Raw genomic sequence first — 15685 nt, forward strand, 5'->3', positions numbered from 1 at the left:
ACAGCACCAGAACAAATTCACCTCTGAATGGCTGAGAATAAACCAAACTGATGTTTTGGAGTGTCACAGTCACAGAGATGTGAAAGAGTGATCTCCGGTTATAGGAAGGGTTTAGACGCAGTGGCCCTCTAACGGTGGCACAACCATTTATTTTAGGGGGGGCATTACTTTTTCACCATGGATGATAAAGGTGCTGCGAAATGTTTTCTTCAATAAATAAAACGCTCATTTAAAACTGTGTGTCCTCATTGTCTCCATGTATATATATATATATATATATATATATATATATATATATACATGGAGACTGCTGTCAGAACAAAACCTTGTATCTCCAAAATGGTAACTTTACAGGAGAAGGAAAAAACACACTTTACTTTTAATGTAAGTCAATGGAACCAGACTTTTTTCCAAGTCATTTTGGGCCGTTTCTTTTGGTCCATTCATCATGAAATTTACACACAATGTAAAGGGAAACTTCAATTTCAAATGATGTAAAATACTGAAAAACGACAAAAATGGAGATACGAGGTTTTGTTCACACAGCAGCGACATATAACTATATACTGTATAACACTCTGTTAGTGACAAATATGCAAAAATAGACAAAATCAGGAGGGGGCAAATATTTTTCATAGCACTGGACGGACCTGGACTTAGGAGTGAACATTACATTTTAAAACTTGCTTACATACCACATCAAACCCTTTTATTTCTGTTTTATTTTTATCCTTTAAAATACCTGCATTAACCCTTGTGTGGTGTTCAGGTCGGTGGGACCCATTTTCAATGTTTACCAAAAGAAAAAATGATGCAATTTATTATTATTTTAACCTCAGATACTTGTCCTCTGCTCATTTTCTGTGAAGAACATATAAAATAACCCATTTTCAGCGTCTTCACTCTGTTCACCCCCCACACATTTATATTACACATGTGGTGTTGGGTGAACCTGCGGGGAGTAAAAGTGTGGAGGTGCTGTGTCCTTCACTCTGTTCTCCTCCTACATGGCCTGCTGTTAGTGTGTGTGTGTCTCGGTGTGTATGTGGACAACATGGACAGGCTGCTGACTGGCTACAGCTGCTAAAGAAGAACCCTACGCTGGACACTTGTGATGTTTTAAACATCTGGTATTTTTATATAAATTGTTATGACTGTATTGATTTAAAAAACAATAATGCGGTGGGTCCAGCAGACCACTGAGTAACAAACACATCAACACCACACAAGGGCTAAAATACTAAAGAAGGGCTTCGGGTATGCAGTTTCCGTGAAGTAGCACTGTTTTAGTGTTTTATTCCGTTTTGTTACACACATGCTTGAGAAGGTTCCTGAGCATCAGCAGGGAATGGCCATTGATCATGCCTATCTCCAGCAGCTTGGGCATGAGATCATTAGCCTCGTTTATGTCCACCGGCTCTACAATAGTCTCTGAAACAGAAAATGGGTTGTAGACGGTTGTTATCACTGCATGCAAACGTTAAACTTTAATAAAAGCACTATAACCCTAATTATTTTCGCTACCCACCTTTGGTGTTCCTCAGGAAGTAGAGTATGTTGGACTTCATGGGCTTATCTGGAATAGAGTTCACTGCTACATGCAGCTCCACGTGGTACACAATTTGGACCTCAGTTCTCTGAGAAGAAGGTAAGAAACAAGATATTCACAGTTGGGAAGTTAAAAATTAGCAGAGGCAAATCCCATATTCTTCCAGCGTCCTTTCACAGCCCAAACCTGCCTTGTCACCAGTCACCATTGATGGAGTTGATGTGGAGGTGGTGGGGACCTACAAATATCTGGGTGTGCACTTGGACCACAAGTTAGACTGGAGCTGTAACACTCTCACGGTGTACAAAAGAGGCCAAAGCCGTCTCTACTTCCTGAGGAGGCTGAGGTCTTTTGGTGTGAGCACTAAGCTCCTATGGACTCTACCAGTCTGTTGTAGGGAGTGCTTTACTCTATGCTGTTGTGTTTTGGGGCAGCAGCATTAACAAAAGTGCTCTGAACAAAATAAACAAACTTCTTAGGGAGGCTGGCTCTGTTGTAGGAGTCAAGCTGGACCCTCTGGAGGTTGTGGCAGAACAGAGGATGCTCAACAAGCTGTCAGCCACCTTGGGCAACACCTCACACCCCCTGCATGCTACACTGGATAAACAGAGGAGCTCATTCAGTGCAGACTGTTCCAGCTGCGCTGTGTTAAAGACGGCTCTACAGCGAGTCTCCTTACTGCGGTACTGATCCTCTGCTGTCTGAACTGAGCTGAACCACATCACTCCTATCACATCACTCGTATCTCCTCTCCTATTAATACACACTGTGCAGTGCATCATAACCACTACTGTAATGACTCTCACTGAGCACTTTACACTGTAATATTGATGCAACTATTAGTTAGTTGTGTTTATACTCATTGCGCTTTTAGTTACCTCACACCATTCAGTGCCTGCTCTCATGTAAATACAACAAATCTGTCTTATAAGCCATGTAAATATGCAAACAGATAAACTTTTATTTTATTTCTACTCTCTTATACTTTATCTATCTATCTATCTATCTATCTATCTATTTTTATGGTCTCTCTGATTCCATTTACACCTGGTCATCTCACCTGGCCGCTTGTATGTGTACTGTATCCTGCAAAGTTTTCAACAACATGCATTTACTTTCGGAAGCAACTCTGATTGCTGTCATATGCAAATCAGCTCATAGCACAACAACCAATTGTCTGTGGTGTTTCTTGTTTGATTCCATGGAAACTGCAATGACTGTAAAAACCTTTGATGCAATCAGAGTTAAAATGATTTGTCAGCTAAAAGCTGCAACAGAAAGTTTGACGTTTTATGACAACCACGTTCGGAAATGTTGAAGTGGTGAGGCTGCCACCCCTCTTGGATTTCTCCTATCATCCTGTGTTTTGGTTGTCTGTCAAAGAAAAAATAAATTACATTCCTGAACCCAAAATGTCAAGGAATCCAAACATTTTCACATGTTAGCATTTCATATGAAGCTTAACCCCTTAGCAGGCTGGCCCAAAGTTTTATTACACACTTCTATGGAGCTAAGAAAAGCTCCATTAGTTTGCATTGAAGTCCCTGAAGTTACTGAATAATAAGCTTTAGTATGATATAAACCTGGATTATTGAGGGGTTAAAAGCTGCATTATGTACATTTTGGGGATTTGGAGACCTCTCTGGTGGATAAGTGTAATTGCATGCAACGTGCAGACCGACACTTTGGCTACATTTACACAGCAGGTAAAAGTGGCCCGTATGTGACACAGATGTGTGTCTGTGTGTCAGTGTGAACAGGTAAACACACTGAATTCAATTCCGATTTGAGACGCTTTCATAAGTGGTACTGAAATCCGATCCGTATCCGATCTGCGGCAATGTGACTCAGTCTGAACAGCCAGATCGGAATTCATGCGGTTTTCACGTCAATCCAACTCAACATTTGTCATAATGTTGTGCTCCTGAGACCTAATAAACATTTGGGACTTATCCAAAACCCTCCGTGTTTGAATAGATTTCGAAAGAAATGGCTGAACGTGGCCGCAGGAGAACAAGGGCTGCGGCATCAAAGCAATGTGATGCATTGTTCTTTTGCGCATGTGGGTCAGTTTAGCTGATCTGTTCAGACTGATGTCACATTTAGATCACATTTAAAAGATAATGTGAACAGCCAAACAAAAAAATCGGATTTGGTGAGAAAATCAGATTTGGGCCACTTTTACCTGCTGTGTGAACGTAACCTTTGTGGCACGGGTTGTGCTTCAAGGAACGTCTTCTGAGGATGTGAGTGAATTATCTACTACTGTCATCATATCTTAATCATGTTGATTCTGCATTTGAGTCCTAAACATTGAGCCGGATCTTCTTTTTGAGCCTGGGCATGTGAAGTTATACGTAATACGACACATGACGTGGTCTAAAAATAATAAAATGATTATTTCATACTTTGTAGAGTCACTTGCAGCAGTGCACATCATATTTTAGCCTGCTTTAATTTCTCCATCAATTTTAACCCAAAAAAATCGTACATAGCGCTTCATTTATTCAATCACACCACTAGACTGATAAATGTGTGTATCATTACACACCTACTGAATATAATCCTAATGCATGAAACGTCCAGGTTTAAACGGGTTCTCTGATACTAAACACATAAAACAATAGAGTATAAAACAAAGGCACATTACAGTGGAAGGAAGCTCCTCCATGGTCACTGCTTCTGGGCTGCCCTCGGCTGCAGACTCCACACGGTGTGGAGACTCCCTCCTGTCAGCAGACTCACGCCCTCTTCTTTTCTCTTTAGACGTACAGAGAGAGGAGGAGCAATGAAAAAAAAAATGAAGGACCCAGTTTTTCAAATTCAGTGTGGTTTATGCCTTTTATGACTGTTAACACACTTCACATTTCATTACACCTCTGCGGCTAGATTGCTTAGTTATACTAAATTAAGTATAAAATTCAGCTTATTGGTCACACTCCTTCATCCAAACCTCTGGGATTTGAACATAGATAAACACACCTAGATGTCTGTTGTTCTCTATGTGAGGCGATACGTCTGCGCGTCCGCCATGTTGGAGAGGTCAAGATCCACTTGTGAACAAATTCACTTGTACTGAGAGACGATGAGTCTCAGGATTAAATCAGCCACAACTTCCTTATTACTCAACCGATTTTCACCACATTTGTTTCGTTATAATCCTCAGACACAGATTAATCCAGGCTGTACGGATCTGCTCTCGGTAGCTTTATTACTTTAATAACTGATCGTGATAATTAGCCGTCCGGACCAGCAGGAAAGTATTCAGTCTGCACCTGAAGTGAGTTTAGCGCTCTGACGGGAACACAATCAGCAAATCCATCAATGTGTGAATCACTTCTAATCTTAATACACAGAAGGACGGAGCTGAAGTTGTCTATATAGATAGTTGTCTTCTTGTTTGAGTTTTCCCGTTCCACCTTAAATGGTGCAGCAGTCACTGTCTGCTGCCTGAAGCTGCACCATTTAAAGTGGAACGGGAAAATTCCAACAACAAGCTGGCAAATAAGAAGCCAATTTCAGGTTTGTGTAAGAAGGTGCTAACGTTATCTATTATGAATATCTACACGGATTAAGGAATGCTATAACCTACTGAGCTACAAAGCTTTAACCATCATTGTAAATAAATAACTACTACATAAAGTTAAGACCCCCTGAATAGACTATTAAATTATATAAATTTAATATAAAACCAGAGGAAAAACGATCACATCAACAGGTTCTCTGTGCTTCACCAACCACACGGCCAAATCTACACAAACATCACACAGACATGAGCGTGGATCGCTGCGTTCCCTCTGTTATATAATCCTATCCTGCTTTCTGAGAGCAATATTTTTGAAATAGTGTAATTTCGGACAGTATCTTTCTTAAACTGCCGCTCTGTAATTGTACTGAATGCAGTCCAGCAGCGATGCTGACCTCCCCAGAATGGCGGCGCCGTTGACGTGCCTGGCTGGACCCATCTAGGTATACACATCTAGGTGTGTATATCTATGGATTTGACTATATGACTATATTTCAATCCAGGTTTTACACACGGCCTTAGAATTCAATGCCTCTAATAGTAAAAAAAAATAAGAGATTTTCAGACTTTTTGTGACTTTACATTTTTAAATTAAGTTTATAAACATTTAAAGGCTTTGAGACATTTAAGGATGCACGCATTAGTAGGATCTTACTATCTGCAGAGCTCCTTTGTCTCTCTGAGGTAGGAGTCTCAGCATTAGGGTGGGAAAGTGCGGACTGGTTTGCCTCAGCTTCATCCTCATCAGGCTCTGGAGCTCCTTTATGCACATCTGAGGAAACAACAAGAAAGTATGAGGATGACTGAGACCACTGGCTTTGACCGGACATTCTTTCTAAAAGAGAAAAGGACCTTAGATGCTTTAGCAAGGAGAAATATGCAAAAATCAACATAGTTCTATTACTGAAAGCCATTCAGAGTGGTTTGATGTGAAATGGCCAATTGTACAGAAACTTACCAACTCAGAGTTCTTTACAGTGGTGGTGATAGGAACCAGACGTCACAATGTCTTCAATTTAATCACTAACCATTTTATTTTATTTACTACATTTTATTTAGTAACCACTGCACCTTCATGTGCCTTCTGAGTTATATAAAATATGCCTTAATCTTATCACAAAACTGTCATAATACAGTGTCTCAGGCATCAGGCAGTGACTTCATATCATTTCATGTAGTAACTTTCTGTGAGGGAGCTTTTAGAGGTGGATGTCTGGTTCCTATCACCACCACTGTGAACAGTTCTGATTTGCCTACATCTTAACCATTTAAAGGGGAACTCCAGTGACTGTTCATAATTAAATGGTTAAGATGTAAACAGAGTCATTCAGAGTGGTTTGGTGTGAAACGCTCCGTTCTAGAGAAACTTGCCGAGTCAGAACTGTTCACAGTGGTGGTGATAGGAACCAGACGTCCATCTCTAAAAGCTCCCTCACAGAAAGACATTACATGAAATACAATGTAATTCGTTACTGTACTTAAGTAGTTTTTTGTGTATCTGTACTTTACTGAAGTTTTTCCATTTTGGGCTACTTTTTACTTTCACTCCACTACATTTCAAAGTCAAATATCTCACTTTTTACTCCACTACATTATGACAAATCTGTCGTTCCTTTTGGTTTATGTGTGTATAAAAACGTAACATGTCAAAATGAAAGAAGAGTGAAGCAAAAACACCAATCAGGGCACAGCGGTCACTTTGTTTTGAGCTTGTTTTGACCTGTTTGTCATACCGACCCAGTGCAGCACACGGTTCAACGTCAGTGCAGCAGCGTAAAATTTTGGGAGAGTCTATTCAACATAAATGATGAACTAACCTAACTTTGTGTAAACAGACCACAGTATAGAAATATGTACTCATACGCAGTTGTGACTGACGTGTCTTTATTCTGAATTTATACAAACATTATTTCATTTTATAGTAAATTAGTTTTGGCTAGTTTATGTTTATGAACAGAGACCTACAGATGCAGTTTAGTAAAGGAAACTCATTTGTGAATCTGAGTTTAAAGTTTTTATTAAACTTAAACTTGCAAATAAATCTTAAACTGAAACTTTGCTGGTTTGTAAAAAGTGATTTCAGAGCCGCTCAGTTCTACCTGATGGAAACTGTTTGCCTTCAGTGTTTTGTGCTTATGATAATTTTAATAGACATCAGCATCACTAATTAATGACCTTCTATTAAAAGACTGGTTTACCAAGAGAGACACTGGAGTATTTTCACCTAGAATGAGTTAATGAAGCGAGTCTTGTTACAAAAACGGTAATATGACATCAGAGTCATAATTAATCTTTTAGTACTTTCAGTTTTGATACTTAAGTACATTTGAAGGCAAATACTTTAGTACTTTTACTCAAGTGGAGGTCTAAAGGGAGGAACTTCTACTTTTACTGGAGTAATATTTTACCTTGGGTGTCTCTACTTTAACTCAAGTACATGGTTTCTGTACTTCGTCCACCACTGATGAAATGGTTATGAATTCACTGCCTGATGTCTGACAGTGTTTTATGATAGTTTTGTGACGACGTTTTGGCTTAAAACGTATTTCAGTTTCTGGTGGAGGGGTACATTCCATATAAACTCAGAAGACTCGTGTAGGTTCACTGGTGGTTCTGGATAGTAAATAAAATGTCCATATTTGTGTTGTAGTCATGGCGACCCCTGGTTCTTATCACCACCACTGTAAAGACATCTGAACCATTTCACACCAAACCACTCTGAATAGTACGGTACGGAGCCCCGCTGGTGACATCCCGTATAAATAAAAATAATGCGTGGCCACGACTTAGTAAAGCGTGGGAACGAGATCCTAATGCGTGGCCACGACTTAATCATCTCATTCCCACGCCTTACTAAGTTGTGGCTCGCATGAGTAAGGCATGGGAACGTATCCTAATGCGACTTAGTAAAGCGTGGGAACGAGATCCTAATGCATGGCCACCACTTAATCATCTCATTCCCACGCCTTACTAAGTTGTGGCCACGCATTATTTTTATTTACTCGTATAAGGAGCCCCGCTGGTGACATCCTGTGTAAATAAAAATAAGTTGTGCGTGGCCACGACTTAGTAAGGTGTGGGACTGAGATAATTAAGGCATGGGGACGAGATCACGGCTTACTAAGTCGTAGCCATGCATTGGGATCTCGTTCCCACGCTTTACTAAGTCGTGGCCATGCATTATTTTTATTTATACAGGATGACAACAGCGGGGCTCCGTAGAATAGCTTTGTTTACATCTCAATAACTGAACTATTGAGAAATTTTGAAAAAATGGTGGAGTTTCCCTTTGACAGACGGTTTCTATCTGAGCAAACTACCGTAAGCTTAGGTGAGCTTTAGTGACTGGTTACCATTCGGGACTGGCACCTCCACCTCCACCTCCTCCTCCCTTATCCGCTTGTAGAACAGCAGAGCCGAGGTGGACTCCTCGTCGGTGACTTGGTTTAAGAACTGGATGATTTTCTGCTCGTCCTCTCCATCTCCGCGGCTCAGCAGCTCCTCAAAACAGTTCGGCTCGGGCAGGTAAAACGCCGAACACACTCGGTTCCGAATCCATTCCACCCGCGGGTCGTCGAGAGCCATTCCTCAGACTGCGTTTAAGCGGACTGTGCGAGCTGAAGACGCAGGTTTGCGAGCGGAGGAGAAAGAAATAAACTTCATCTCCGCCCTGAAGAGAAGAGGCGGTTAGCCACTCTGCTAACAGCTGCAGCTGAAAGTTTGAGGTTTCTATGGCAACCAAAGCCGCGCGCTCAACGTGAAGCGGGAGATCAAATGACTCAGAATCCAATGACAATAAATGCGGTGTTTTTATGGTGAATAAAAGATTGAATTGTTTTATAACAATAATAATAATAATAATAATAATAATAATAGGATATTGGCGAAATCGTATACGTTAAACATATATTCATCAACAACGCCTAAAAATTAATTTAAGTATTTAATATTTAATAAAACCGCTACGTTTATGTAAAACGAGTAGGTAAAAGCCTTAAAACCATCTTAAAATCACCATATAAATTTAAGCTGACTGTAAAATAAATTGACTATTAAAAGTAGATTACTATTCAAAAGTCAGCTAACAGCTGCAACTGAAAGTTGGACGTCTCTATGACAACCATGTTGTTCACATATGTCAAAATAAAAGCCCCACTCATTGTGTCTCAATAGGCGCTATTTTAAGCAAGCAAATGTGGGACACGCTGGCTCTCTCAGTCCATACGTGTTTTTAAATGTGCTTTCTGCTAAATTTTGCCTTATTTCGAATGAATTTACAAGTGCCATAATAATGAAATAAATGAATAAAGCTGTTAATCCAAGTCTGATAAAGCACAGTGAGTTTCATTTGTAGGCGAATAAGAAATAAAATGTTTAAAAAAATTTTCAATACGTAACCTACAGGGTTAATTTCGCGCAATACACACACACATATATATATATATAATAAAGTAAAATAAAATAAAATAAATCCTGGTAACCATGCTAGTAATCTTGTTAAAGTCATAGATAAGGTCTTACAGCTCCATCTAACAACAAAGTATAGCCTAATATATTTCAGTTTGCAAACATTCAGGAGAGAAACATATATTATATTAATACTTTAAATGAAATATGGGAAACATTGCCTAAAATTGACACGTCCAAAAACGATAACAACACATTACCTAGCTAACCGCTACTTAGCTAGTGCTAAGTTATTAGCTACCTATTAGTTATTAGGAACCGCTCTCCAATTAGAGAGCCTAATGCTTTTTTAAGGGTCCATTTTGGTTCAAATGCTGCCTGTAGACAGCAGGGCGCACTACATAGATATACATAAGCTACCTAGATGCCGTGTTGTCTGTTGTTCTCTATCTGAGGCGATACGTCTGACCGTCCGCCATGTTGGAGAGGTCAAGACCCGCTTGTGAACAGATTCACTGGTATTGAGAGACGATCAGTCTCAGGATTAAATCAGCCACAACGTCCTTATTACTGAACTGATTTTCACCAAATTCGGTTTGTTATAATCCTCAGACACAGATTAATCTAGGCTTTCTTTAATAACCGATCGTGATAATTAGCCGTCTGGAGCAGCAGAAAACTATTCAGTCTGCACCTGAAGTGAGTTTAGCACGAGAAACACAAACTCACAATCAGCAAATCCATCAATGTGTGAATCACTTCTAATCTTAATACACATAAACAATAAAATAACCCCCCAAAACACAGTAAGAAGGGCGAAGCTGAAGTTGGCTTCCTATTCGCCAGCTGCTTGTTCAAGCTTTCCCGTTCCACCTTAAATGGTGCAGCAGTTACCAGAGCCGGTTTATGAGGAGCGTGGCCACTTCCTATTCCCGCCGTTATATCAAGAACAGGACTGCTAAACAGTAAATGGAGCTCAATGGCTGAAAACGAAAAGTTAAAATAGTTTCTAATCACTCGCCCAGAACCTTCCTTTAATTTTAGAAAGCAGAATGATGGATTTCACTAAAAAAACTATGAAATCTTACCTATATATTTCCTGTTTTTCTACAGCAAACGGGTTTTGGGCAGCAGAAGGCGGGCTTTACTGCTACTGAGTGCTGATTGATTGGCGAGCAGAGCAGCTCATTGGCTGTTCGCACTCACTGACGTCATGAACGTACATGAGGCGCCGATTTAATCTCATATAACTCGAGTTTAAAAGCTCTTAAAATATAACAGTGGTGTTAAAATGTTTTATGCTGTTCTGTGTTCATGAAATCATTGTATTCTTTTACATTAAAATGTTTAAGCATTTATAAACTATGATTTTGCTCAAATGCTCCATATCAACCCATTCATTTTGGAGTCGCTTGGGAGCGCCCTCTAGCGTTTGAGAAACCCGCAAGACATTGCAGAGTGTAATTCTCCTCTCTATAAGTTCTCTGCAGCTACGTTCGGCTGTCTGAAGCTGCACCATTTAAGGCGGAACGGGAAAATTCGCACAAGAAGCTGGCAAATAAGTTAGCTTCAGGTTCGTGTAAAAAGGTTCTAAGGTTAATCTATTATGAATATCTACACTAAGAAATGCTATAACTTACCGCTAAAGTATTAACCATCACTGTAAACAAAGCATTAACCATCTTCTACATGAAGTTAGGATCCCCTGAATAGACTTAAATGAAATAAGCTTAATATAAACAGAGAGGAAGAACAATCACATCAACAGGTTCTCTGAGCTTCACCAACCACACGGCCATATCTACACAAACACCACACAGACATGAGTGTGGATCGCTGCGTTCCCTCCGTTATATAATCCTGTTCCACTTTCTGAGTGTAATATTCTTGAAATAGTGTAATTTCGGACAGTATCTTTCTTAAACAGCCGCTCTGTAATGGTACTGAATGCAGTCCAGCAGCGATGTTGACCTTCCCAAAATGGCGGCGCCGTTGACGTGCCTGGCTGGAGCCAACACGGCATCTAAGTATGAGTATCTATGGGCGCACTAGATACAAACTCACAGCACTCAAAGTTTGGCCTGAAAAACATGGAAAGGAAGAAGCTGAGATTTTTTTCAAAAAATCAAAACAATTTATTAACTCATATTAGCTTGGTTTTGAGGATAAAAGTTCCATAAAATACAAAAATACAGAATGCAAAGCTGAAAAAGGTGGAATGCAAGTTTTCAAAAACGTCACCAACCACACAACCAAAACTGAGCTAATTACATCAAATAAATAAACCTAAAATCCAAAATCGGAATGGATTAAGCCGTTCTAAATTTAGACACCAAACCTTTCATTTCTACAGTTAGAGCATTGAAAGAAAAACATCAGTAGAATGAGTTCAACTGATGCGGACAAAATATCTTGGAAAAAGAGCTTTCACCATTATTACCAGTATTAATATATCTGGCCAAGAAAATAAATGACTTAAACTACACAGATCTTGTTCATTTTTCTTCAGAGTTCCTTGATTGCATGAAACGATTTAGAGACCCCTTGATTTACTCAGATTGACAATGCATATTTAGCCTTACCTAATAATGCTGTTATGATTTTAGTAAATAAACAGTGAGTGCTTAGTGTTTCACACAGGACTTCTTTCCAAGTTCATCAGTGAAATGTGGTTAAGAGGACTATTTCCAGAAACCTTTAACCCTCCTTATCAATGGATCACAAAAAAAAACAAACAGAAAGCATTAAAGTTATCACAGTGGATGGAAAAGAAGGGAGGAAAAAAAAGCACCCCTTCTTTCTGAGGTTGTCTAAACACCAAAGGCATTTAATACCTTTCCCAACACAGCCAGGCTCAGACATGGACTCCTAACACTTCTGCAAACTGAGCACTTCAGGGAAGAATCAGTTTATAGCATCAGAATGACTATAACAACATACATAGCTCATATAAAATGTAAATACTCTAGGATGTCGTGGGCCCGAGGCCTCTTAAAGCCACTTCTGGAATGTGCTGTGCTGTGGGGGATCTCTCACCCCTGTCAAAACAACAAATCAGGCAACATGTGGATCACAGAATTTCTATGGACTTGTACAAATATATTACACACTGTACTGGACGCCAGCAGAACGACAAGAACTGCTGGTGTACCATAATTTTGTTAGAAGTTAGAAACAACTGATGAAGGTCAATGGTTTTATGGCCACCTTCATGTGTTCAAAACATGGTTTTTTGATTTTCTAAGTGAAACACATCCTCTACAGAGAACATCAACAGAGAACACACTTAAATATGTAGTTTTGCTGCTAATTTTAGTGCACAACTTCGATTTTGAGTTTAACATATTGGAATAAATAAAAGATAAAATATATGATGTGCCCAAACTTTTGGCCTCATTTTATTTTTTTGTTACAATATGTTAAATTCAGCAAATAAGCAGTTATTGTGCATTAGAGGTCTGTAGAGGATGTGTTCATTTATTTTCACTTAAAAAAAAGAAGAAAAAAAAAGAAAATTTGACCAGGGGTGCACAAAATTTTGCAAATTCCCATAGCGTCACTGACCAGCTGCAACAATATTATACAACTAATATATCAGTTCAAGTGCTGCTTACAGTTCCCATCACTGTCTTAATAATAATGTATTGTAGGGCTCAACCAATGTGAACCTTTTATGCCAGAGTCCAATACCGATTTTAAGGCGCTAAAATCTCAGATAACTGATAATATCAGCTAATTTAACTGTATATTAATTTTTTTATTTTAACAGTGCTTTACTAACAGATATGATTATCAGTTCTCAATTGGTCACACTTTAAGAGTCCTAAATAATATAAATACTGTAGAACTGCAAGTGAAGCTGTCCATCATTTCTGCAGTTTTGGTTTCTGTTAAATATCGCTTATTATTCTTGTTTTTCCTCAGTTCTCTTGATGAAAAAACCTGCGATATAACATAGTATTCTAATCCTAAAAGTTCATTGTCAATACATTCTATTTTTACCGCCTGTATTACTGTCATTTAAACAAGTTTTGCCACACTGTCGGGAGATTTGGAGTTCGAATCCTGATGATGCAGCAACTAAAGAGGTGGCTAGTTAACAGCACATTAGAGAGATTTTCAGCAATTTTTTACCAATAAAACCAGGTCCTCAATACTAGCTGATACTATCAGCCACCCGATATGACAGTCGGGCCCTCAAGATTTGGTGTCCCGTGGTAACCGGACTTAAACATGAAAACTGTATTTGGTTGGACGTGTAAGGCAGTCACAGTGCAAACACTTCATATATAAACACATTAAAATGAGAAAGTTGTACAGTTTTGAGGCTCAATCTGGTTACAATCCTTCCAGCACTTCTGCAGTGCTTTTGCTCTCTGGGCTGGAGTGTGTGAAGTCACAGTAGTCCATCATTCTCAAAGCTTGTGTGCAAAAGAGAGAAGGCAAATGGTGAGAACTTGGTGCCAGCGCCGCTGTAAAACTTGTTCTGAAACTCCACCCTGACAAAAGAGAGAGAGAGAAAGAGAGGGAGAGAGAGAGGGAGAGAGAGAGGGAGCCACACATGAGCCTAAGGTCACCATGTCCAATGCCAAGTAGGGCTACTGGGTATAAAACCCCCAGCACTGGGCTGCGGGAGTGACGGAGCTCCATCCAATACCTTTGGGATGAGCTGGAGTGATCCAGAACTGACCATCCAACATCAGTACCTGACCTCACTGATGCTCAATCAAATCCTCACAGCAATGTTCAACATCTAGTGCAGGGGCCGGCAACACGCGGCTCTTTTACTGTCCTGTCGTGACTCCACAGCAGAATTAGATTTGTAGGTAAAAATAAAATAATCCTCCTCTGCAGTAAAATAAAGCTCTGCTGATCGTTCAACACAGTTTAACAATAAATGGTCTTAAACTCTGGAGTTAATGTAGAACTGCTGATTCACCCTTTAACCCTGAAGATCAAGATAAAAGGATTCTTTGCATGGTGAAATGGTTCCTTAGATTGATGGAGAACATGTTATATATGGTTCTATATAGCACTAAAAAGAGTCCTCCCTATATAGAACCATATATATAGGACCCTTTTCAAAAAGGTTCTATGTAGTCCCATCTACAGCACATTTTCCATCGATCTGAAAAACCCTTTCACGATGTAAGGAACCCTTTAAATCACGGAAAAGGGTTTTTTTAATGTTTAATTTTTTAATGTAATTTTTTTTACTAAAGAACCCTTGAAGAACCATAATTTTTAGTGTGTAATAATAGACGAACACTTTTGGGTGCTATATAGAACCCTTTCCAAAAAGGATCTATACAGAACCATTTATCGCACATTCTCCATCAATCTGAAGAACCCTTTTCTGATGCAAACAACCCTTTAATGATGCAAAGGGTTCTGAATGTTCATGGTTCTATATAGAATCATTTTCTTTGCTAAAAAACCCTTGAAGAGCCGTCTTTTTTAGGGGTGTAGACCAAGTACATTACTGGCACAGACTGAACAAACTAGATTTCTTTAGGTTTGCACTGGAGCTGCGAGACCAAACAAGTAATGGAAATCTATGGCTATGACCAAAATAGATCCCTATCCCTCACTAGTATAATGCTATAACCTGTTAGTCTGTTAGGGCATAACATCTGGAAAAGTGCAGCAGATGAAGAAAAACGAGAAATTTGACCGCACATTCAATTCTTGGTCCACAGCTGCAGGAACGTATAGACTGGGTGCGCTTATAATGTTTCTCTCGAGAAATTAATTGTTTTTGTAAAGGTGAATTGGTCAATGGCTAGAAATGGTTAAACGACCCAATACACTTGACGACTACTTCTTTAAAAACCCAAGAAAACGACAGTTTGAACAGACAGAGGCATCAATTATCGGCCTTACAAGCCTTTCTGCTCCAGTCTCGACCCCAGCTAATCAGCAATTTTGAAGAGGTTAGCCATATTTCAACTTACACGCTACAGGCTTCAAAACGAGACCCAATTCATGTCATTAAAACTGTGTGAACTTTATGGAGCGTGGGCCAAATCAGCCACTCATTTTATTTCCAGTAGTTGAAAGTTTAGGAAAGAACGGCCTAAAATTTGAACTGGCTCATATACAGTCATGAAATCGGTTTCAGGAAAATGACGTGGAAAGCACTGAACAACATTCTTGGCTCTAGAAAACACACTGAAGCGGACCTGGCATTGTATGCTATGGAT

The 15685-nt window shown here is 39.4% G+C and overlaps 2 protein-coding genes across 2 annotated transcripts in view; both read right to left on the reverse strand.

The window, feature by feature from the left end:
* The window catches only part of dnah10 (dynein axonemal heavy chain 10), a 109071-nt gene extending 100289 nt beyond the window's left edge, over positions 1-8782 (reverse strand). The window contains 5 exon segments of the mRNA XM_036598948.1: positions 1316-1431; positions 1529-1637; positions 4200-4309; positions 5731-5847; positions 8429-8782. Coding sequence (XP_036454841.1) covers positions 1316-1431; positions 1529-1637; positions 4200-4309; positions 5731-5847; positions 8429-8660 — 684 coding nt within the window. The 5' untranslated portion in view covers positions 8661-8782.
* A 4151-nt stretch (positions 8783-12933) lies between these two features.
* atp6v0a2b (ATPase H+ transporting V0 subunit a2b) overlaps positions 12934-15685 on the reverse strand; it is a 47574-nt gene continuing 44822 nt past the window's right edge. The window contains 1 exon segment of the mRNA XM_036598474.1: positions 12934-13981. Coding sequence (XP_036454367.1) covers positions 13879-13981 — 103 coding nt within the window. The 3' untranslated portion in view covers positions 12934-13878.

This window comes from Colossoma macropomum, unplaced genomic scaffold (assembly GCF_904425465.1).
Source record: "Colossoma macropomum unplaced genomic scaffold, Colossoma_macropomum, whole genome shotgun sequence".
Taxonomy (NCBI): Eukaryota; Metazoa; Chordata; class Actinopteri; order Characiformes; family Serrasalmidae; genus Colossoma; species Colossoma macropomum.